The sequence below is a fragment of the Syzygium oleosum genome, unplaced genomic scaffold (assembly GCF_021117445.2).
Source record: "Syzygium oleosum isolate NSW1041296 unplaced genomic scaffold, Sole_v2.1 Sole_v2.37, whole genome shotgun sequence".
Lineage (NCBI taxonomy): Eukaryota > Viridiplantae > Streptophyta > Magnoliopsida > Myrtales > Myrtaceae > Syzygium > Syzygium oleosum.
Window position 1 is genome coordinate 2,620,946 of NW_026607521.1, and position 20,772 is coordinate 2,641,717.

A 20,772-nucleotide genomic window follows, 5' to 3' on the forward strand; every position below is an offset into this window, starting at 1 on the left:
GCATTCATGCGTTCAGGGTAGAATCGATTAATTCTTGCTAGCAACCATGCACGAGTTCGGAGTACTTGTTCTTGATCCATCGAAAGCCGCTCCTTATCGAAGCTTTGATCTTCCCCTCCGCGCCATATGCCTTGTACCTAACCACTCTTTTCCGTCTCTTAGATTCGGCGTCGTTGAGACTCCGCGCCCACGACGAAGATGAAGCTTTATCCTTCACATCGGTGCTCTGGTTCCACGGTGAATTTGATGGGGTGAACCAGCCTGTTCGAGACAGATCCGTCCCTGCATGCTGTTGCATCTGGGGAGCGTTGTCTCTGCTATAGCCGTAGTTCTCGAGCCTCCGGTCAGTCTCGGCAGCTCGAAACCTCGATGGGAAGTCGTCCATGATCTTGATGAGAGAAGATGGGAATGGGGTGATTCGGACGGGGCCTTCAAGGGGAAGCTGGGGAGAGAATATAAGAGGGCAACGAGAGGAAGGCGTTTTAACGCTGAAGAGACGTGCTGAGCGTGTACATGTCAATGCCCTGTGCTTTGCTCCTTTTGGACCAAAGGGGGAGATTCAATAGATATTGTTTGACCTAACTTTGATGAGGACGTGAAGACCTTAACAACAGCTAAAGATTGCAGGAGCGTTGAACTGGGCATCTTGAGAAAGAGCTGTCTAATTTCGAAATTTTTGTGCAATGTGCTTTTGGCCATTTGCGAGCCTGTTTGTTTCGCGTTAATTCCATTTTGCACGCTAAAAACATATGGTCGTCAAAGGTTCAGACACAAGAAAAGCAGGTACTGTCAGAAGAAAAGAGGAGAAAAATATGCAGAGCCACGAATTCCTCCTGCATTCTAGATGTTTGTCCATTACCCATTTGCGTTCGTGATCATACGATGGACGATATGTCAACATTATCACGTGATATTTCTATCAACAAAGGATTTCAAGAGAACCCCGGCTTGAAATGGGAACTCAAAATGGAGGGCGTGGTCTCCATAGCGCCCTCCAGGACACCGTCAACGCCGACGGCATATGTCGCAGTTTTTTATTCGAGCGGTTGACTGCTTTGATGACTTTCCTCAATAGGGCCAAGCAACTAAAGGTGCTAATCATGTCATGATCTGTAATCATCCATTCAAAAGACAGCAGATTTGCAACCGATCCGTGTCTTTTCACATGGAATTTTCAAGATCAATCCAAAATGCACTTTGAGCTCAAAGGAAAAGAACCAAAGCGAAGGGGGTAAAAGCAAAGGGAATTTCACACGTGTCGATCGGGGAGCGGTACTTAACTTTGTGCCTTTACCTTAAAAAAATGAGGATTACTTGCATATGTTCTTAAAGCAAGAATTTGGAACCGAGAACAGAAGTTGTCCTTCGTCCTTTGTGAGAATACTTGACATTAAAGCCCCGAACCTGGGGAATCTCTGGCCTTTAAGCAACCTTTGCCCCAAGCAACTCCCCTTCTCTTCTCATTCCCTCCTTTCTCTCTCCATTTATACAAGCTCCGAAAGGATGGCTCCGCTTGTCTTCTTGATCAGTGTGATGCACATTTTTTGCACGGTTTCGCGACTCGAGAATGCCTCGAGGAAAGGCGGTCACGCACGCGGACCTCGCGCCGAGCCGCGGGAGGACCCACCTGGGTAGCAAGACAGGCGCCGCCCTCGTAGTCTTGATGATTCTATGTGGCCTGCTCAGCTTCATTCTCTGCCTAGTCGCCGAAGCTACGCGTTCGCAGGTACTTCTTTTGGAACTTTAGTGTTCGTTTCATGTTGAATGGTAGATGGCACATGAAGGGGCAATAATTTATGGGGTTGGGTCGGTTTGGCAAAGCCAATTGGTTGTTCTTATTTTTTTCCTAACTTTAGCATTTGTATTCGACCCAATAGACAATGTTAGTTCATATGAATAATTCAGTTTTCGCTTGCATTCTGCACTTAATATATATTAAGATAAAAGAAACGCGAATAGTTCTAATGAATTCTGTATCGATATGGCTACTGTAATTGAGTCGGACCGTCACAAAGGTCATGGCACATTTGACTTGAATTCAAAAAATTCCTAACAATTGAAACCCGACATTAGAAGGAGTACTCTTTGAGACGATGATGTTGGCTAATGTCGTTGCAGGTGACTTGGGAATCCAATACTAACAGCAGTGAAGAGGGAGGGTCTGGGGACTATGAATGCGTGTACAGCGGGAGCGGGAAGATGCCGCTGTTGTCGGCAGCGAGCGCGTTCCTGATATTGGCGATGGCCATGGTGGTCGAGCACACCTACCTGTTGATCGCCGTCAGCAAATTGCCACCTTCTTCACCAGCTTTCGCTGCCAGTACCCTCACATGGCATGCTGCGTTCTTCTTTGTCTCCACCTGGTAAATAATCACACTTGCCTTCTGTTATCTCTCTGGTCTCTCTCTCCCTTTCAACTTTGTGTTTCTGTCGGAGATCCCTTAACCCTTCGCGCCGTGATCATAAGGTCACCCGCGCCGTGATGATAAGGCCTCTCCAACCAAACGTTTGTAGAGCCGGGAGTCCTGCATATGAGCTGGGATGCCATTTTGATTGCTTGGTATGCCATTCGCGATGCGAGTCGTCGCAATCCATCGCCTTTAAATTGAACACATGTTTTTCAAGTAACATCTAGCCATGTCGATTATTGTGCGCTTTTCATGTTCAGTTTACAGAAAACTTACCGAGGAAAACAAGAGGTTAACACAGATGAGGAAATCAAGAGAGAATACAGGAACCATGTAAACTTCCTGGATTGAATTTCAGACTATATAGAGAATAGAACTAAACCGAAGAGATCGCAATTCGATTAATTAGATTGATTATCGCGAAAAAATTATCGAGACATGAAATATGTCATTCCGAACCTGGGATAAAACCACCATGCCTGTAAATATAATCTGATGTAACACGGAGCTATGAACATGGAAGTATGTTCATCTTTCTTTGGGCTTTGCAGGATTTCTTTTGCAGTTGGGGAGATTCTACTGCTGATCGGGCTGAGCGTCGAGTCGGGCCACCTCAGGAATTGGGCCAGGCCAAGGCCCAGCTGCCTCGTCATCCGAGAGGGCCTCTTCTGCGCCGCCGGCGTCTTCGCCTTGGCCACGGTCTTCCTGGCCGCCGGCCTATACTTGACCGCCCTACGCGCCGAGAAAGCGTTCCGAGAGCAGGAAATCGCACGGCAGGAGATGCTCGAGGCCTCGGCGCTCTACGCGTCCCCGCCTCAGTCGCCGCCGCCCCGCATCGCCGCCGTCGATCGCGAGGACCCCGCGACCGGAGATGGTCATCAGGGTCAGCAACATCCCGCTTTTGGGTCCCATTCAGTCTTCAGCAAGTTCTCTGATGTGGTGTGAGCCAAGTGCGTATGCCCAGGGACTGGTAATTTTCTGTTTTTCTGTGAGTGAAAATGTGAGAGGCTTCGGAAGCACCATAGGGAATCGGATTCATTAAAGTATGTGAATATTCGCCTTTTTTTTTTTAACTTATCCAATAATTTATGCAAAATATATTCATCTTTTTGAATTTTAAGCAGCAATCCATTAACCCAACAATAACAAAAGTTAAACTCAGCAGCTACAAGATATAAAACGAAAAAGGTAAATATCACGAAAAACTCCAAACTGGTACTGACAAGTTTACCCTTCGTTAATTTCCATTAAATTTTACCGTCAAATTGCTAAGTTTGATGACATATGGCAGTTAACGGATATATCAGTCTAGGGTTTTATCCCTCCGTTTGTCATAAGTTTACCAGTTTGTGATTTTTCGTTTTATTAATTCAATTTAACGGAGGGTAAAATTGTCACAAGTGTATCAGTTTGAGTTTTTTATGGTAAAAAAATTAATTTTGGATAAATTTATCACAGATGTATCAGTTTAGAGCTTTTCGTAGTATTAACCCAAAAGAAAATTATAAATATCCTATATACACAGGATAATTATTTATTTGGTTCCCGTTATCCGATGCCTTTGGGGTTTAAATTCAACGCATTCCATTTGCAATCGATCGGTTTTTAAGATACCGTTGTGCATAATACTAGAATGATCGGTGTATTAAAGTTTTAAATTTGTTTTTTTAATTCCTTAATAAAATCCTTGTGAATAATCTAAGTCTTGAAGGATGGACAAGAGAAAAGGGACCTAGGGACAGCTGGTGTCTCTCCAAACGAAGCATTGATCCTAGCAAACAAATGCTATTCAAATGGAGAACTCTTGCTCGTTCATTTGTTTTTTGCGCCTCGGGTCGGGCTCGGACTTCGGAATGGTCTTCGGGTTCGGAGCCCCTTTTCCGGGTCGGGTCGGGTGTTTTTGGGATAGGAAGTGATGGTGAGTGGGGGCGAAAAGCAAAGAAAGGGACAGCAGAGAGATGTTTGCTGTCGTATTGGATTGCGCGCAGAGCAGAGCAGCCTTCCCCTGCTTATTGAGCCCCCTGTTTTTGCTTGATCTTTTCCCCCATCTTGAAATGCGCAGAAGGCCTGACCAATTCCTCGTCGTTTGCTTCCCTCTCCTTTTGTGGTCCCTTTAGGATATATGCGCGAGTGAGGTCCCCCGTCCATCCCATGTTTTACTCCAACCCAAATCAGCACATAAATCCTGTAGGGCTCGCCTTCCGCGCTCGAGGCCCGCGTTCGAATTACTGCGCCTGCGTGTTCTTTCGATGCGACTCGGAACATTCCGTTTGATGGCCTTCAGATTCCCGCCAGTCGGTTTGAGCGTCGGGGAATTTTCAACTCAAAAAACTATAGGTCTTTTGTTTAGATCTCTACATCGGGGGCGTTTCTGTAACATCCCTGAATTGACTCATTGAACTATTATCTGCTTTGGCCTGTCCATATCGAGCCTCACAATTTTGTCGTCTAACGTAAAGGCGGGCACATTCCCAGGAAATCACACATCCTAGGAATTCTCCACCTGAATATGCTTAACTTTGAAGTTCCAAAGCGAAGCTTCCCGTTACATCAAAATGCGTCTCTGTGAATTAATTCCGGTTATCACATATATATCTCAGAATCGCTATCTTCCTGTTCAGTGCACAGTTCGGTTCATTTCTACCCTTATTCGCCATCCCAGAAGCCTGTTAGCAGTCGCTTCTCGTCCGGGCCCTTTAGCCCCGGCGACCACTCCCCACCCTCATCAGACCGGATCGTTACAGGCCCACTAGCTTTCGCATGGTTCGTCCCAGAACCATACACTAACTGGAGGAGGTCTCGTTCTGATACCATATTGTGACATCCTTTGATTAACTTAGGGAGATATTATCTGCTTTGGCATGTCCCATACTGAGTCTTACGATTTTATCCTTTGACATGTTGGTGGCCACATTCTCAAGAGGTCACCTATCCTGGAAGTGCTTCTACCCGAGCACATTTTACTTTGGAGTTCCAAAGCTAAGATTGCCGTTACATCAAAATGCGCCTCCATAAGTTAATTCCAATTTATATATATCCAAAAATCGTTCTCTCTTGTCTAATGCACAGTTCGATTCATTCATGCTCCATTCGCCATCCTATAAGCCTGTAAAGAACCGCTCGTCGTCTAGGCCCTCTAGTCCTAGCGATCACTCCCCGCCTTCGTTGGACCAGGTCGTTATAGTTTCACACAAGCCAAAGGCACTTAGTGAGACTCGCCGACTATTTCATGGATTTTAGTTGCGGAGGTCACTGCATCTGCACCCCTTAAGTTATCAAAAAGGGAAATTCCCATACGACAAGCGAATTAATGAATAGTTACGATAACGGCAATCGGTGAAGTTTGGAATTACATGCCAATTAAGTTTTGAAAGTTTTCTTCCTATTTTAAGGAATATCGAAATTTTAGATTTTAAACATTGCACTTATCAAACAATAAAAAAATACTAACAATAATCTTGTCAAATGTCCAATCAAATGAAAAAAGGAAAAAAGTCACAAAAAATCCTAAATTATGCTAATTGTAACTCATTTACTTAAATTTTTTTTTGTGACATAAAAAATCTCAAATTATGCCAATTGTGATGTATTTACACTAAACTTTTATTGGGACATAAAAAACCCTAAATTTGTAACTATGCGACCCATTCACCCTCCATCAAGGTTTCCGTTAGATGATTTTTTCAATCAGAATAGCGTCATTTTTATTTCATTTAAGCCACGTGGATGTCATATCCATACTGTTTGCTTTCTGGCGTCTATGTACGCAAATTTTTAATTGTATTTATTAACAAAACTTTGACATGGAGTAAATGCGCCACACATGTGCAAGTTTAAGATTTTTAGTGTTACAGGAAATTTTTTTAAGACAGATATGTCATAATTGATATAGTTTAGGATTTTTGGTAACTTTTGCCACAAAACACTCAATTATTTTTTGTGCCAAACAAAAGAACAACGTTTTGTAAATTCATTTGTGTTGATTATTGATGTCACCTCGACATATAGTATTCTCCAAGGTTGTAATTCGTCATTGAGTACTGCATCACGTTATAGATACATCGAAGACGTACAACACTACCGACGGAAGATAGAGAGACAGCCTTAGTGATGAATCACGACGCAATGGGATCCCTTTGTTTTCTTTCAAATAAGTAAAATGGCGGGGGGATAACCAGCACTAGCAACCCCTCTATGAGTCATAATGAGTTTCCAGCCCGTCATGGAACGTCCGATTTAAGCCGTAGCTATTTAATTCCTCCCGCAATTCGAAAGTTTAAGTTCAACAAGCCCCGTCACCGTAATCCCATTAATATACATCAGCAATTAAGAAATATCTCCACGCAGTCAATTAGACAGCGCGGCGGCACGAGCTGTCGAAAAGGTTCATTTATGACGCGAACCGAACTCGTGATCTCGTGAAAGACCGACCACCGCGGCGGTCCCTTCAAAAAGCCGAGATTGAAAAGATTCGATTCATCGAAGATGCGAAAATCGAAAGGGGAAGAAGGGGCTTGGGGATGGGATGGGATGGGATGGCGCGCGCCCTTCCCTCCCTCCCATTTCTTCTGTTTTTCCGCCCAATTTTTTTCCCACCTTTTCCTTTCATCCTCGCGGGCCGGGGGGGTGGGGTTTGGCGGGTGGCAATCCCGGTGAAACAATTCAAAAACGGGGGGCAGGCCCGTCATTTCCTCAGTGTGAAAGCTAGGGTTTTTCGATTTTTAAGGATAAAAATTGGATCCGCCTGCGGCGTGTGTCGGTTCGGTTTCAATTTTTGCCTCTCCTTTCTCTCTCTAGAGCCCCTCACTCTCTCTCTCTCTCTCTCTCTCTCTCGCTCTGTGTGCGCTTGTCGGCTCCATTTTCAGCTTCCTTCCTCAAGATCGTCACTGACCCTCTTGCTCTCTCCCTCTGATCCCTCGTTTCCTGGGTTCGATTCGCTTCTTGCTCCTTCCTGGTCACTTGGGTCCGGCAGATCTCGCCGCGGGATCGCTTCTTGGTCCCCCGATCCCCGGGGTGGTCGCGTCTTGCCGGTCGCCGGAGGGGGGGTGTGTGTTTCCTGGTGCTTCGCCGGCGTCCGGGAGCTGCTAGATCTTGCCGAGGGCCGACGCAAATGCCGGATCCGGGCGAAAAGGTCAGTGGGTCGGAGTGATCGCCGCTTCTTGCGAGCTCGTCCCATCGGGATCTTGGAATTCTCACGCCGGTTTGGGTTGGGTCTGTTGCAGGGATCGGCGGATTGTTCCGACGGAGCTTCGGCGGACGGGAAGAAGACCTGCGCCGATTGCGGGACCTCCAAGACGCCTCTCTGGCGCGGCGGCCCAGCTGGCCCTAAGGTAAGCTGAACCGATCGGTCGATCCCGCTCGATCGGGCTTGTTCCGATTCTTCTTCGACGCGGGTTCGTGATCGATCTGTGCTTTCGGTCCTTGCAGTCTCTGTGCAATGCGTGCGGGATCAGGAGCAGGAAGAAGAGGCGGGCCGTGATCGGCCTGAACAAAGTCGGGGTGGAGATCAAGAAGGCGAAGCGCAGCAGCAGCAGCAACGGCGGCTCCCTGAAGCGGAGGGTCTTGGCCTGGGGACGAGAGGTGTTGATGCAGAGACTGAGCGACGAGAGGCAGAGGACGAAGCTGGGAGAGGTGGAGCAAGCCGCCGTGCTCCTGATGGCCCTGTCGTACGGCTCCGTCTACGCCTAAGATTCCATTAAAGATTTAGGAATAAGCCGAAAGAAAAGCTATTCAAGTTTCGACCTTTCCTCCTTCTAGGGTTCCTTGTTTTTTTTCCGGGGTGTCTGTCAACTTTGTAGGCGGGGTGGGTGGAGATCGTCTTGTTCTTTTGTAATCTTTGATTTTAGATCTGATGATGATGACTAACTGTTCTTGGGAGTAGTAGATGGGTCGGTCGTTGAGTGTAACATGTAGCAGCAGGGCAAAAAGATTCTGTAATGTGCTAACAATTTTTATATGATGTTTCTTACATTTGATTCCATTGTCAATGAGTTCTTGTTGCAGAAGATTCAAGATTCAGTCAAGCGAGCAGCAACACTTGTTCTTTGCTCTGCTCGTCTGGTCTTTTTCCCCCCGAATTTAGATGGTGATGATAGATAGGAAAAGCGGGGTAAGATTGTCGGGGAGAGGAAAGATCAGACAAAAGATCTTTGTGGGTGTGTTCTTGACCACTTGCCCGCTAGGAAAAAGATAAGGAAAAAGGGGAGGAATTAGGGCCTCACTTTGCAACACATAACAAGACAAGAATGCCATACTACCATACAAAACACAAAGACATTAATAATGGTTCGATAGTGTTGTCCCTTTTCGCTCGCGCGCCCCGAGCGGATACATCAGGTGGCAGCGACTCGCGGCGAATTCATTCTCGGGAAGTTTGACCCTTTTGTTTTTTCACATCGGGTCTAGATTCTCGGTCAAAATGACATGCCGATAATAACGTAGGATCTTGGTTTTTTCATTTCTTGAACGAGCGATGAGATAGTAGCATGTTCGATAGAAGTGAGATGGGTAAAAGGTAAGGCCGTCTAGATCTCCCTCTCTCTTCGGTGAATCCATTTTTAGGAGGTCTAGGTGGCTTTACTTTCCATGGAATTATACACGTGCAGTTTCACTCGTGTATTCCCGAGAGACGAGGATTTTCGTTGATAGGCCTCATTTTTTTTTTTAATAAGTGATTTTATTTCACGTGCTTGAGAGATAAGAGGAGGAGTGCATATAGAATCGGAAGATAATAGAGTGAAGTGAACATCTTCTGGAGTCAGCATGCGTTGGTAGAAAAGAAGGGGAGTTGACATTGTACATCCTTTTCAACGGGAAAGTTATGGAAGGGCTACCATTTTGAAAATTGGAACGGACAGCTGATGCTCCCTTCGTTTGGTAGGAAATGAATAATTTGGAAAAATCGTTTTTAAAAAAAAAAATCATTTGCATAACTTCAAATAATTAGTAAATAAAAGATATTTTCACTATTGGTGACAATATATATCTAAACATTTTAATGAACGATGAAAATGTTTTCCGTTCAATTTTTTTTTTCTTAACTTAAGCGATATTAGCCATCATTTATTAAGAAAAATGTTTTCTTTCTCGTTCATTTTCCGCGAAATAAAGGCACCATGTTTCGCCAATACCATACCATACCTCCATGTTTTGTGAGATATTATGCTCCGACCATTGAACAATGAGTAGATAATCCCGCATTTGTAAGCGAAAGAAGGCGAATCCCGTCGAGGGCCCATGATTCGGACTTTGCGCTCGATCGGATCATCAAGCGACTAAACTCTCCGATGTTTAAATCAGTATTTACAAATGTTGAAATGAAGTCGAAGAATGGAAGGTTTTTGGAGCAGTACTTTTGAATCTTAGTTTGACTGCTTATGCCCATCATTGACCTTTACATATGGCCATATCATATGCGCTTCATGCATGACTCCTGTTTTACATTCCTATTCTATTTTTTCTTGTTTTTTAAGTTTTTTTTTGCATAATTAGCACTGAAATTCATGAACCTGCAAAATCGCTCGAGTTTGTAGCCTACTGTTGGAATATCAAATCAGTCCTAAATTTATAATACGGATACCAATTCTGTCCTAAATTATTTAATTTTACCAATTTAATCCAAAATCTTTGTGCTGAATTCTAATATAGCTCTTCTCACCGAAAATCGCTGGCGTGTCGGTGTATCACTTAGGATGATTGGTGGTGACTGAACCGCCACATCAGTGACTTCCAGTGAGAATTGACTGGAAAAACTACGTTGAAATTTCACACAAAAGTGCATGACTAGATTGGCAAAACTTGAAAGTTTAGGGCTGAATCAATATCCGCATAATAAGTTTAGGACTGATCGAACAATTTCTAAACTCGAAACTTGTGTAAAACATGCCGAGATCGAATTACATCCTTGTTCAAAACAATCATAAACCGGGTCAATAATAGTAATCGACTATTTAATGCCTGTAATGACTTTTTGGTCAAATGAATTTCTACCTTTATGAAGATTTCTCCTTTTGTTCTTCTTCTGGGAGCGATGGGGATCGTGAGTACAAAAAGACATGGCACGAGTACGACCTGAGAAACGGACGGGTCATGGAGGGAGACACGACTGCATCGGATGTACTTTGCTACTTTGTAAAATGCTGCAAAATGTCAACGGCATAGCCTGGCTTCTGTCCTTTCCAGCAGGATATATTTAAGCTTAAATATGTCCATTTCTTCGTTAAATAAAGCAGTTTAACAGGAACTCCAACTCCTCACTCGATGACTAGAGCTTTTTACACAAGGCGATTTCGGTTAGATCATATGTTAATGGGTTAGGACATTAAGGACTTGCGCGCGTTCTGTAGACAGTCTCTCTCGATACGACATTATCATGGCTTTTGTCGTATATTTCCACCCTTTTAACACTAAATTATACGACACTTAAAAGAGTCTTCTAAATTGATCGACCGCATGATATTGATACTCTCGAGACCGTGTTTGCATCTAGCTTTGACGGGGATAACACCAAAAGGAAACATGTGCGCTCTCGCTTCTATCGATGCTCAATAGAAGAGTTGATTCTAGTGGACGGTTCATAACAAGTTTATGAAAATACTGCAAAATCAATATATGGTTAAAAAAACTCTAGACTCAACTTCTTATTGATCCGTTATATCAAATTCTAAATTTAATCCCTACTTAATGATTTCAAATATGTTCTTTGGGTCAAATCTTAAATGTGAGAAGTACATTTTGTGGAAATATTTATGCATCGTTGCACGCTTAGATCATAATCTCCGTCGATCTCCAGCCCACCAATCTAACGGTGGGGATTGATAAGAAATCTCTAGTGCACAAGTATATTTTCATTTTACCAGGAAGAATACCCTAAAACGCCCTCGTGCACATCTCCCGTATTCCCTCAATAATGTTATAGAGTACTCAAGAAAGGTCCTTGAAAGCTTCAAGGATCACCTACTTATCTTAAATAATTCCTTGCAACATTTTGTCTTGAAAACCTCTGGACCATTTCATGGATCTCAATGTTATCCCTCCATCAACCGCAATTTATCTGAATAATTTCCAGCAAAATTGACGAGGCAGCAAAACGAGACAAAGAGCAAACTATACTGCACAGCAAAATTTTCCATCAGTCATCAATCTTATTCAAATAGCACAACAAATAAACTATCGACGTTCTGTACAACCACAAACGGCAAAGGAAAAACAGATGAGCATCCCCGGAAAAACCCATCTTCGTGTGTGACTCGTTTTCCTAAACTTCTAGCCAAAATTTAGGTTTCCTAGGTAAGAGAAGTGATAAATTAGTGATCAGGTCCGGGACTTCCAAGCCTTGGCCATCTTCTTGCCGAGATACCTAACAGCATTGAGACCACCAGTAGTCAGGAATCCCGAAACTGCCTGCCTCGCACTCGACATCATCACGGTCCGCCGGAGAACCTTCTGCATGCACTTTGCCGCCTCTTCTCTCGAGCTGATCTTAACATCACGCACCACTCGACCTGCAAAGAGCATGCAAATAAATTTCAGGTAGGTTTTCTACCATTTTCCAGAGGCAGTAATTGCTTCCTTCATTAACTTATGTCCGTGCTGTCTTCAAGCAGGATGCCATGATTGCACAAAAAAATGACAGTAAATACCACCGTTATAATCAGAAACCAATCAAGTATGCCGCATTCTCACATGAAACTTAGGGCCAATAGGACATGTCTCATGTCTGCAATCGTATGCCACTATCGCAAGAAGGCAGGTCACGTTAATGATCCTTCAGAGATCTTCGGCTATCTTAAATCTTAAATTATCAAGGCGATCTTGCAACTTTTAACACTTGATATGAAATCATCTCACTTTGATTAGTAATCATTTGACAACCCAGGATGACTATCTCCATCATTGTGACAGAGTATAAAAGAAAAAGAAGAGTCATACCTAGAAATTCTGATGCATAATTTGCGATAAGTACAAGCCCACCAACTCCAAAAACAACTTCTGACCAAAAAAAAAAAACTCCAAAAACAACTGTACTAAAATGATACATCAAGGAGTACATCCCACTAGGGGTGATCGGTTCCAAGGTGAGTTGGCACCCAACCTAGAACTGGGAACCTACCCTATGAACTTTGGTTCCAAAAAATTGGATCTGGCCCAGTTCTACCTGGAACAAGCCCATTTTAATGTTTTGGGTGAAAAGTAAAAATATCATAATAAAATATAAAAGTTGCATCATTTGACTATTAAAAATTATCCTCGGTCAAGTGGTAATTTGCCCCTATTGAAAACCATGGAACCGGCCTACCCAATTCTCAACGCTACATCCCACCCACCGAAAAACGAGAATTAAATAGCGTACCTGATTCAGCAATCCTTTTCTGCTCTCCCAACTTCATTCCCATGCGATTTCTCATTGCTTGCGGTAGCAAGGAAACAAGTGAACAGGTGGTGTATAAATCGATATCCTGGTCAAAAGAGGAGTTCTGCTGGATCAGTTACACTGCAGAATGATTCAGCCCTCATAGCTCAATTGATTAAAATAATAAAGCGGTCTCAAATGTCGCTTCTTTGAAGATTAATTATGCACCTTAGCAAGGGAAACCTTCGAGTACATAAAAATCGATTTTCAATCTATGTTGCAGACAATCAGAACACATAAATTAGCAACGACAGATGAAGGATATTTACAAAGTTTCTCTTGATTGGAAATCAGTGCATGAAGAACCTCTAATTTCAGAAGTACAATTCATCTGGGTATGCTACGATCATCAAGTGAAGAAGTTACGCAAAAGAAAATGGTTCCAAAATGGAGTTTTCAGGGACCAAAAACAGTTTCACGAAAAAAAGTTACCACATGGGTTACCTGTCTGCACTGCTACAGTCCAATGTCATTAGTACTCCAAAAGAAAAACGAAAGCCAAAAAAGGTCACAAAATGAAACAACGGTAGACAAAAAAATATCAGAAAAAGACTACGTGGTTAAAGGAAAAGCGATAACATATCCTACTTCATTTAGAAATGAAAAAGGCTGTGAAAGAAATCGTCAGGTGCAACATGAATGTGAACAGATTCCAGACCTAGAAGAAAAATAGCGTTACTTGCTCTAAAGGCTAAAATTCATTTCGCCACCTTCATCTGATGAAGACAGCAGATAAAAACAAGGGACTCATCGCTTGAGATCACAGCTGAGCATCACTCCAGCTACAATTCTCTCTGTCTCTCAAACAACATAAACACCAAGTACCAACTTTGGCCTATAAAACATAATTAGTGAGTGTGTCATTTCGCTTTTGACTTTCAACTTTTGGCTTTTATGCTTAACATCTAAAGCTAGAGGCGCCACCTTATTAGTCAAACACCTAAACTCTTTACAAACATATCAAAATTAGCATCTTAAGACACCACAAAAGGCTTCAGTGACCACCCGCCTGGGTGGCGCTGCTGGAGCGCGCACTCTTCCTCTCGCAAAAGGTTGAGTGTTCGAATCCCGGGTGCCGCAGGGTGACTTAACCGGTGCACGTGTGTGGTGGCTAGCACGTGTCGCCCCCAGGGTTTACCTCCCGGCTGTCGGCCGTGCGGGGGTTCCCTGGGTCATCCAAAAAAAAAAAAAAGGCTTCACAGTTTTTTATTAAATTAAAAATATCGATTAATTTTGGCTGCAAATTCAAATGTGGCTTATTGCGTGCCTTTTCTGGCCATTATATTTAATCTTTTTGGCTAATACACGTGCAAACAGAAGACAGAAGAGAGGTGCATTACAAAGGACAGGAGAGGATAAGCTCAGACACAGTGTGAACATTTAGTCGCTAACTTGCACATCACATAAATCTAGGATATAACTGCAATCATATTACTCATCAAACATTGAGTGTCTTTTCCCCGGTATGGACAATCATTGAGATTTCAGTTTGATACGAGTAAACAACTGAAACTGCTTAACAAGACAGTAAAAGCAACTGCACCTGACATATATTTGCTTTATGACCACCGCATGATGAGAAGCTTATCATATTTTTTGTCTCATATTCCTCAAGAAATGGCTTGTACATAGACTGAAACAGACTGAATTGTCCTTGTACAATCTTCTTCACCTGAAGTACATCATTTATATAAACAACAGCTAATGCTCACAAATAGCGAATAAAAGAACCAGGATATGGAATATCCTCAATACAAGCATAAACCATTTTACAAACGAACCCCATAAATTTACTTATCGCAAACTACCTCATCAAAAGTTCCAATTTTTACAAATTTAAAAAGGAACCAAGTATCCACTGAGAGTCGTGCCATTAGATGAGACAGAAGATATAATAATAAAAGTTGAAGGTAAAATTTCGCAAGTGTGCTACTGTCAAACTGTAGTCTATGAAGAATTGCAAAAGTCCGTAGTTTATGGGAATCTAATGCAACTGTTAGCTACTAAAATGTTGGGAACTAAGCTCCCATAGGCCAAGAAAGTGCCATTTTCGGGGCAAGTCTTCAGTGAAAGTCAATTAATTTCAGATTGCATCTATCAATGCAATGTACATTCATGTGCCCTGGTGAAATTAGCCTCACCAATACAACTGCTTCCCATGTTATTCCTCGAACTAGGATATGTCCTTTTCTTAATAAAAACACAGACAAGTGTTCCCAAGATATGATCTATAAGAATGCTTTACCTTATTCCTATCCTCTGCAAAAAGCATACGTAGGTCACCCATGTATGAGAGACTGCATATCTTGGCATAAAGGTCTTCCTGCGAAAAAAATCAAATGTAAGGAAATGGACATTGAATTACAAAAAGCTGATAAAGAATGACAAAGAACTGAACCTCAGAAAATTCATGTGGCAAGAGGAGAAGAGCAGCTGAGACAGCAGCTCTCAGATTAGAAGAATTGACATTTTCAATGTCCAAGTTATCGAGCAGTATGTGAACCTACAAGATTTACCAAGTGCAATTAGAAACTAAATCAAACAAACAAGGTCAATGAGTCAGAAAAAAAGTAATTTTCAGTCAAAAAAAGACACAGAACTGACAGTCAAACCAAGTCCACGTTGCAACATCAACAACAACAACCAACATAATGCCGCTGATGAGATCATCTATGTGGATTGAAACCCTTTTTTGTGTCAAATCTTCAGTAAGCATTAAACATATCGCTCATTATTGTCTCCTCCCACGTCTTTTTAGACCTTCTCTACCTCTTTTTAACAAGTTCACATAATAAACAAATAAAAGAGATCAAACCAGCTATTGCATGCACCAATCGCAGGTATTACTCTTTTACTTTAGGACAAAGAACTAGAGATACAGCACAAAAGTACTCATTGCACAAAATCAGAAAAACACATTCTTCTTTTGTCAAATTATAATGTTTGTATAAGTTTCGATTATCCATGTGACTTCAAAAGAATGGCAATCATGTCAAAACTACTTTTAAGGTGTCCAAATCATCAAGGTTGCCTGATAATAAATAAATATAAAATTACAATACCTATTCCCACTCCAATCAATACCTCAACAGATACTGATGTCTTTTCTCTTAGATATTATAATGTATAATTAGCTCAAAAGCTTCATCAGAAAAATGATCTGCAACAAAACTAAGTAAATAGGCCATGATTAAATGCACTCTATGCTGCAATAAAAAAAGATGCCTTCCTTGTCGATGGAGGAAGCATCAAGAAGACAAGGCAAGCTAGACTGATCGAATGCACTCAATATACATGCACCCGGTGCTCTCACAACATTATTAATCGATTATGGCATTCCAATCATTTAGCAAAATGCTTTACTTTGTGCCTTGCTAACATTTATTCTTCTCAACGAAGTTTACTTAAGATTATCAAACTCACAATAGAAAAGATTTGAGAGAACAAAGAACAGTACAGAGAAACACCGCAGGTTCAATGTTTTAGTTGTCTATGCTCCAGACTATATGTATCTTACCAAGTGACTTCAAGAGTTTAGGGTCAAGGGTAAAGTTTGCACCTAATTCGGGCAGCAACCAGCAAACATGACCTATTACTTCTACAAGAATAAGCAAGCATCTCCTTCGAAGGTGTGTTCATCTTCATTGATACTTGCTCACAAATATTTCCATGTTACCAAATAAAATGATAACACCTATGAAAGCAAAAAGAAAAATATCTTTTCCTTGGTTCGACATTAAATGTTGAAATTATTGCAGGAACCTTTCTCTAAACTCAAATTAACAGAACTACTTTCTCTTAGTACCATTACCCTTCATTTCCGCAATCTCTACCCACCACGAAAATGAAATAAATGATGTGGCAGATTTATGTAGAGTGCTTGAATGGGCTCACTAACTTATATAACCACTTAGTTTTGCCACATCATTTGGTAAATCTATTTAGTATCTGAGTCATTGTATGTATAGCATTACTCTACAAAAATAAAGAAATGAAATTTTTAAAAAAAGAAAAATTCAATAATGGCTACAAATGGTTATCTATAAACGCCCAGGCATCATCAACTTAAAGCATTGCAAATAGCAACTTCCAAACTCATTTCTACATTGTTTCTGATTAAAGAATTCATAAAGGAACATGCTCTGGTTCCATCTCACCAAAACATGAAGAGAAAATAATGTCATAAAAATCAGCAGAATGGCAAGTAAAGGAAACAAATGCATCAGCAAAAGACAAAAACATACTGGTTTTTGCAGTCTACCACTCAAGTAGAATCTGTCCCACTTGAGTACATCCTCTACCAGGTCGTGCATCCGAACAACTCCATACTTGAGCATCTAGTCAAAAGTACCTAAACGTGAGGCACTACACAATCATTGATATGTTAAACATGAATGAATGTTAAAGCTCGCTATACTAAACAAAAGCTTCTACAGTGAAAGAAATCGGGGATGTTTAGGCTCCATAGTAAGCAGTACCTTATCATTCCAAGTAACAAAAGGGTTGAAATGAACCCCAACACCAATTTCATCTGCAATTTCCGTAATCTAACATAAAAAAACAAGACTTTTTTCGGTAAGACCTTTTATTTTGCACAAGCAATCAAGCATAGGAGAGAGAGAGATAGAGAGATACCAGTTTTGCCCCACCAACATGGACCATCCAGGAAGCATAGTGATCTCGATTCCGTTTGAGATTCTAAGACATGCCAAGAGAACTGAAGCTATGAAGAATTCAGATAATCTTCCACGTATTAAAAGAAATGTAGAACACATTGCACCTTCAACTGTACCTCAGCATGCCACTGCAAAGGATCTGATACTCCAAGAATGTAATCCACCATGGATGACTGAAAATTCAAATTCAAGCGCGAATGTAAAAACAACTCGCATTTCTTTGAAACCATGTACTGGGACAGCAAAACAGATAACCGCTAACCTTGTCCCGATTGTTAGGATGCAGGGTCGATCCATAGACACAGGAAAACTCCACCGGCGGAAGCACTTTTAGAAAGCCAGCGAGTTCGTCTCTTTTCACTTCCTCAGCACTCGCCATCGCGCGCGAATCCTCACATTCAGAGAATGCAGACCAAGCTATATGGCACAGGAAGAACGAATTTCTGGATAATTAAGCCAAAGCGTGAAGTTTTAGGGACATTTCTCAAATGGGTTGATCTCAAAACGCCTTCGAAGCGTGCGCCATGGCGCGCTCTGGGTTTACAGACAGGCACGAGGCGGAAGGACTCGCGTGGGGGGCAACGGTGTCCCGCGGAGCCCCGCCCCGTCGCGGGCGAAAATCTAAGCAAGAGGAAAAGAGGAGAGACGAAGCGGCGCCTTGAAAGAGCTGCGGAAACCGGCGAGAGACGGGGAGAGGCGAAGCGGGACCAGACTTCAGAGGCCGAGGTCCCGACTACTACGACGGCAAGGGCCGCCCGCGGATGTGGCGCCGCTGCGTACCGCCGTTCAAAGATGGCGAGCTAGCGCCGGGGTTTAAGCCGCCGCGAGACAAAGCGGAGTCCGGAGGAAGAGAGGCCGGGAGCGACGGCGTCGACGGAGCAACGATCGAGCTCCGATTCCCGAGGTCTCGCTCTCTGTTCGGCGGCGTTCGGTTGATGAAAGAGAGAAGAAGAAGAAGAAGCAGCAGCAGCACGGAATAGATTAATGGGCTTGGGCTTTTTATTGGGCTTGGACTTGAGCTTGGGCCTCTGTTTACTTTTAGAATAAGGCTATGTACATCTAGATCCTAATTCCTAAGCCTTAAATCACTTATATTTTACTTTTTCAGCAAATGGTCGAGATAATTATCTAGAAAACTTAATTTATTTTACTGAGATTTTTTAAATAAATTTTCTGCATATTTTGCTACGTTCCTTTCATTTATTCTCCCAAATTACTTTTTTTTTTTCACATTACAGACAGATATATGTAAACGAGACTTAAAAAAAAAAACAGTAATTTTACCGATTTGACAATGTTAACTAATGCACTCAACCGTCTGTAATGACATGAAGTTCTGGACCCGCTTTCCACCCGAACCATCACGAGTACTCTTACATTCTTGGATTTCAAGATTGTTTCGCGTTGTCAATTAAAATTGAATCCACGACAATCAAAATGCGACTCTGATGGATTCGAATATGTTCGATGCCATCATAATTCATATATGAGTACTATTATGCTCCATTTATTTTGCAAAAAATAAATAATTTGAAAAATATTTTCCTATAAATAATCGTTTGAAATAATTAGTCAATAAATTTTTTTCATTATCGATAACAATTAATGTCTAAATATCTTTGTAAATGATAAAAATATTTTTCGTTTATGTATTTTTGTAAACTATGCAATAAATCATTTTTTTTAATGTTAGCTAAATCATTCATTATCCACTAAACAAATACACTCTTAAACACATGTTGGATTTCCCGGATCGCCATTCAATCCTAGAAAGCCGGAACGAGAGTAAAACGTGTAGCGTTGGAAGCTAGTCTCCCTTATGTGTGGTCAACAAATTAGTCAACTTGCCAGTTTCATGTATTTCGATATTCATTGGTGGAATACATCTGAAAATACATTTGAAGATATTTTCTCTTTATCCATTATTAAATGCAATTTCTAGAAGTGATAAATAGTGTATGTATTCACGAAATTAACAATGCTTCAAATTTCAACAAAAAAAAAAACAATGCTTCAAATTTCGAGCATTGTTCGTATAATAAGATATTCGAGAATAGATGCAAATTTTACTCACCCATCAACTAAGGCTGCGTTTGGTCGACCGGATAAAAGCCAGGATAAGATATGTTTTATCCTATTCCATGTTTGGTGGTGGTCCAGGATAGGATAAGGTCAGATATAGACCGGATATAGCCCGGATAAAAAAATCCGAGGGGGGGTGGGATAGACCTGAATAGGATTTCTAATGTCTATTTTTCTAGAAACCCTACGCTCCACTCGCCGTCATCTTCATCCCCACACCTTGTGCGCTTTCACCAAAAAAATTTCTCGGCTTTTTTTCCTTCACCGACTCCTCCGGACCCGTGAATAGCAAAAAAAAAAAAAATATCCTATCCGACTTTAAATCCGTAGTCCACCAAACAGTAGATAGGATATGAAGAAATCCCAGGATTTCTTATTCTATCCTATCCAGTCCTATCCTATTTAGGGTGCGTTTGGTACAGCATTTGGAATGCTACTTTGGGAATGCAAATGCCTTTGGGTGGAAGCCCTTTAGGAAAAATGCAAATGGCGTTTGGTAAAAACTCATTTGCAAAGCTATTTTGACCCAAGTGGTGTTTGGTTAATTTTTTTTACAAATGGGTTTTGAGGGGGTTTTTTAAAAAAAAAGGCAAAAATACCCTTCGCCGGCTCCGGCGAAGGGCTACGGCCGCCGGCGAGCCAGATCTGGCGCCGGCGGCCGTCGCCGTGCGACCTCGGCGAGGACGCCGACCTCGGGCGACGAGGCTCGAGGTCGCGCGACCTCAGCCTCGCCGCCCGAGGTCGGCGTCCCCTCGCCGGTCGCGCGACCCCAGGCCGACGGCCGCCCGGGTCGCGCGACCCCAGCCGACGGCCGCCCGGGTCGCGCGACCCCAGCCGACGGCCGCCGTCGGGTCGCGCGACCCGTGCCGGCCGCCCGGGTCTCGCGACCCCAGCCAACGGCCGCCGGGTCGCGACCCCAGCCGACGGCCGCCCGAGGTCGCGGGACCCAGCGGCCGCACCCGGGCGGCCGCCTCGACCCCGAGCGGCCGCGCTACGGGCGATCGCTCGACTCGGGCGGCCGTCGCCCGGGTCGGGCGACCTCGCCGGACTTCGCCGTCGCCGCCCTTTGCCCTCGCCTGGAGTCCCTTTGGTGAAGAAGATGAACAAGAATGAGAGGCAAAGTCGAATATTGAAATTTGAGTGAGGGTAGTTTGGGAAGTATAAAAATGATTTTGGCATTTGGTTCAAGGTGAAA

The 20,772-nt window shown here is 42.7% G+C and overlaps 4 protein-coding genes across 10 annotated transcripts; 2 read left to right on the plus strand and 2 right to left on the minus strand.

Annotated features, from left to right (window-relative positions):
• Positions 1–37: 37 nt before the first annotated feature.
• On the minus strand, positions 38–385 carry LOC115677013 (uncharacterized). The gene has a single exon (XM_030600064.1). It carries the CDS (start codon positions 383–385, stop codon positions 38–40), a length of 348 nt encoding a protein of 115 aa, XP_030455924.1.
• A 694-nt stretch (positions 386–1,079) lies between these two features.
• Positions 1,080–3,484, plus strand: LOC115677104 (uncharacterized). The gene is made up of 3 exons (XM_030600165.2): positions 1,080–1,726; positions 2,119–2,363; positions 2,960–3,484. The coding sequence occupies exons 1-3, from the start codon at positions 1,568–1,570 to the stop codon at positions 3,351–3,353; spliced, it is 798 nt and encodes a 265-aa protein (XP_030456025.1). The 5' UTR covers positions 1,080–1,567; the 3' UTR covers positions 3,354–3,484.
• A 3,745-nt stretch (positions 3,485–7,229) lies between these two features.
• On the plus strand, positions 7,230–8,388 carry LOC130135763 (GATA transcription factor 15-like). The gene is made up of 3 exons (XM_056305495.1): positions 7,230–7,539; positions 7,631–7,738; positions 7,836–8,388. Exons 1-3 carry the CDS (start codon positions 7,519–7,521, stop codon positions 8,094–8,096), a joined length of 390 nt encoding a protein of 129 aa, XP_056161470.1. The 5' UTR covers positions 7,230–7,518; the 3' UTR covers positions 8,097–8,388.
• A 3,143-nt stretch (positions 8,389–11,531) lies between these two features.
• On the minus strand, positions 11,532–18,399 carry LOC115677102 (uncharacterized). 7 transcript variants are annotated; one of them, XM_056305573.1, is made up of 10 exons: positions 17,758–18,398; positions 17,612–17,668; positions 17,455–17,517; positions 17,298–17,366; positions 17,064–17,156; positions 15,218–15,322; positions 15,065–15,142; positions 14,363–14,491; positions 12,760–12,883; positions 11,532–11,911 (listed from the first exon to the last, which is right to left on the minus strand). In XM_056305573.1, exons 1-10 carry the CDS (start codon positions 17,872–17,874, stop codon positions 11,721–11,723), a joined length of 1,026 nt encoding a protein of 341 aa, XP_056161548.1. In that variant the 5' UTR covers positions 17,875–18,398; the 3' UTR covers positions 11,532–11,720. The 7 variants fall into 7 exon arrangements, with proteins under 7 accessions (XP_056161548.1, XP_056161547.1, XP_030456018.1 ...); XM_056305572.1 differs by having other exon boundaries at positions 17,298–17,350; positions 17,455–17,536; XM_030600158.2 differs by having other exon boundaries at positions 12,760–12,865; positions 17,758–18,394.
• Between the last annotated feature and the right edge of the window lie 2,373 nt (positions 18,400–20,772).

Bases quoted from the DNA above. Each gene is read 5' to 3' on its own strand.
- LOC115677013 (XM_030600064.1), bottom strand. From the start codon at position 385: ATGGACGACTTCCCATCGAGGTTTCGAGCTGCCGAGACTGACCGGAGG.
- LOC115677104 (XM_030600165.2), top strand. From the start codon at position 1,568: ATGCCTCGAGGAAAGGCGGTCACGCACGCGGACCTCGCGCCGAGCCGC. The intron at 1,727-2,118 runs GTACTTCTTTTG...ATGTCGTTGCAG, and splicing joins CCGAAGCTACGCGTTCGCAG to GTGACTTGGGAATCCAATAC. The intron at 2,364-2,959 runs GTAAATAATCAC...TGGGCTTTGCAG, and splicing joins TTCTTCTTTGTCTCCACCTG to GATTTCTTTTGCAGTTGGGG.
- LOC130135763 (XM_056305495.1), top strand. From the start codon at position 7,519: ATGCCGGATCCGGGCGAAAAG. The intron at 7,540-7,630 runs GTCAGTGGGTCG...GGTCTGTTGCAG, and splicing joins TGCCGGATCCGGGCGAAAAG to GGATCGGCGGATTGTTCCGA. The intron at 7,739-7,835 runs GTAAGCTGAACC...CGGTCCTTGCAG, and splicing joins GCGGCCCAGCTGGCCCTAAG to TCTCTGTGCAATGCGTGCGG.
- LOC115677102 (XM_056305572.1), bottom strand. From the start codon at position 17,874: ATGGCGAGTGCTGAGGAAGTGAAAAGAGACGAACTCGCTGGCTTTCTA. The intron at 17,351-17,454 runs GTATCTCTCTAT...CGGAAATTGCAG, and splicing joins ATGTTGGTGGGGCAAAACTG to ATGAAATTGGTGTTGGGGTT. The intron at 15,143-15,217 runs GTTCAGTTCTTT...TTTTTTTCGCAG, and splicing joins TGCCACATGAATTTTCTGAG to GAAGACCTTTATGCCAAGAT.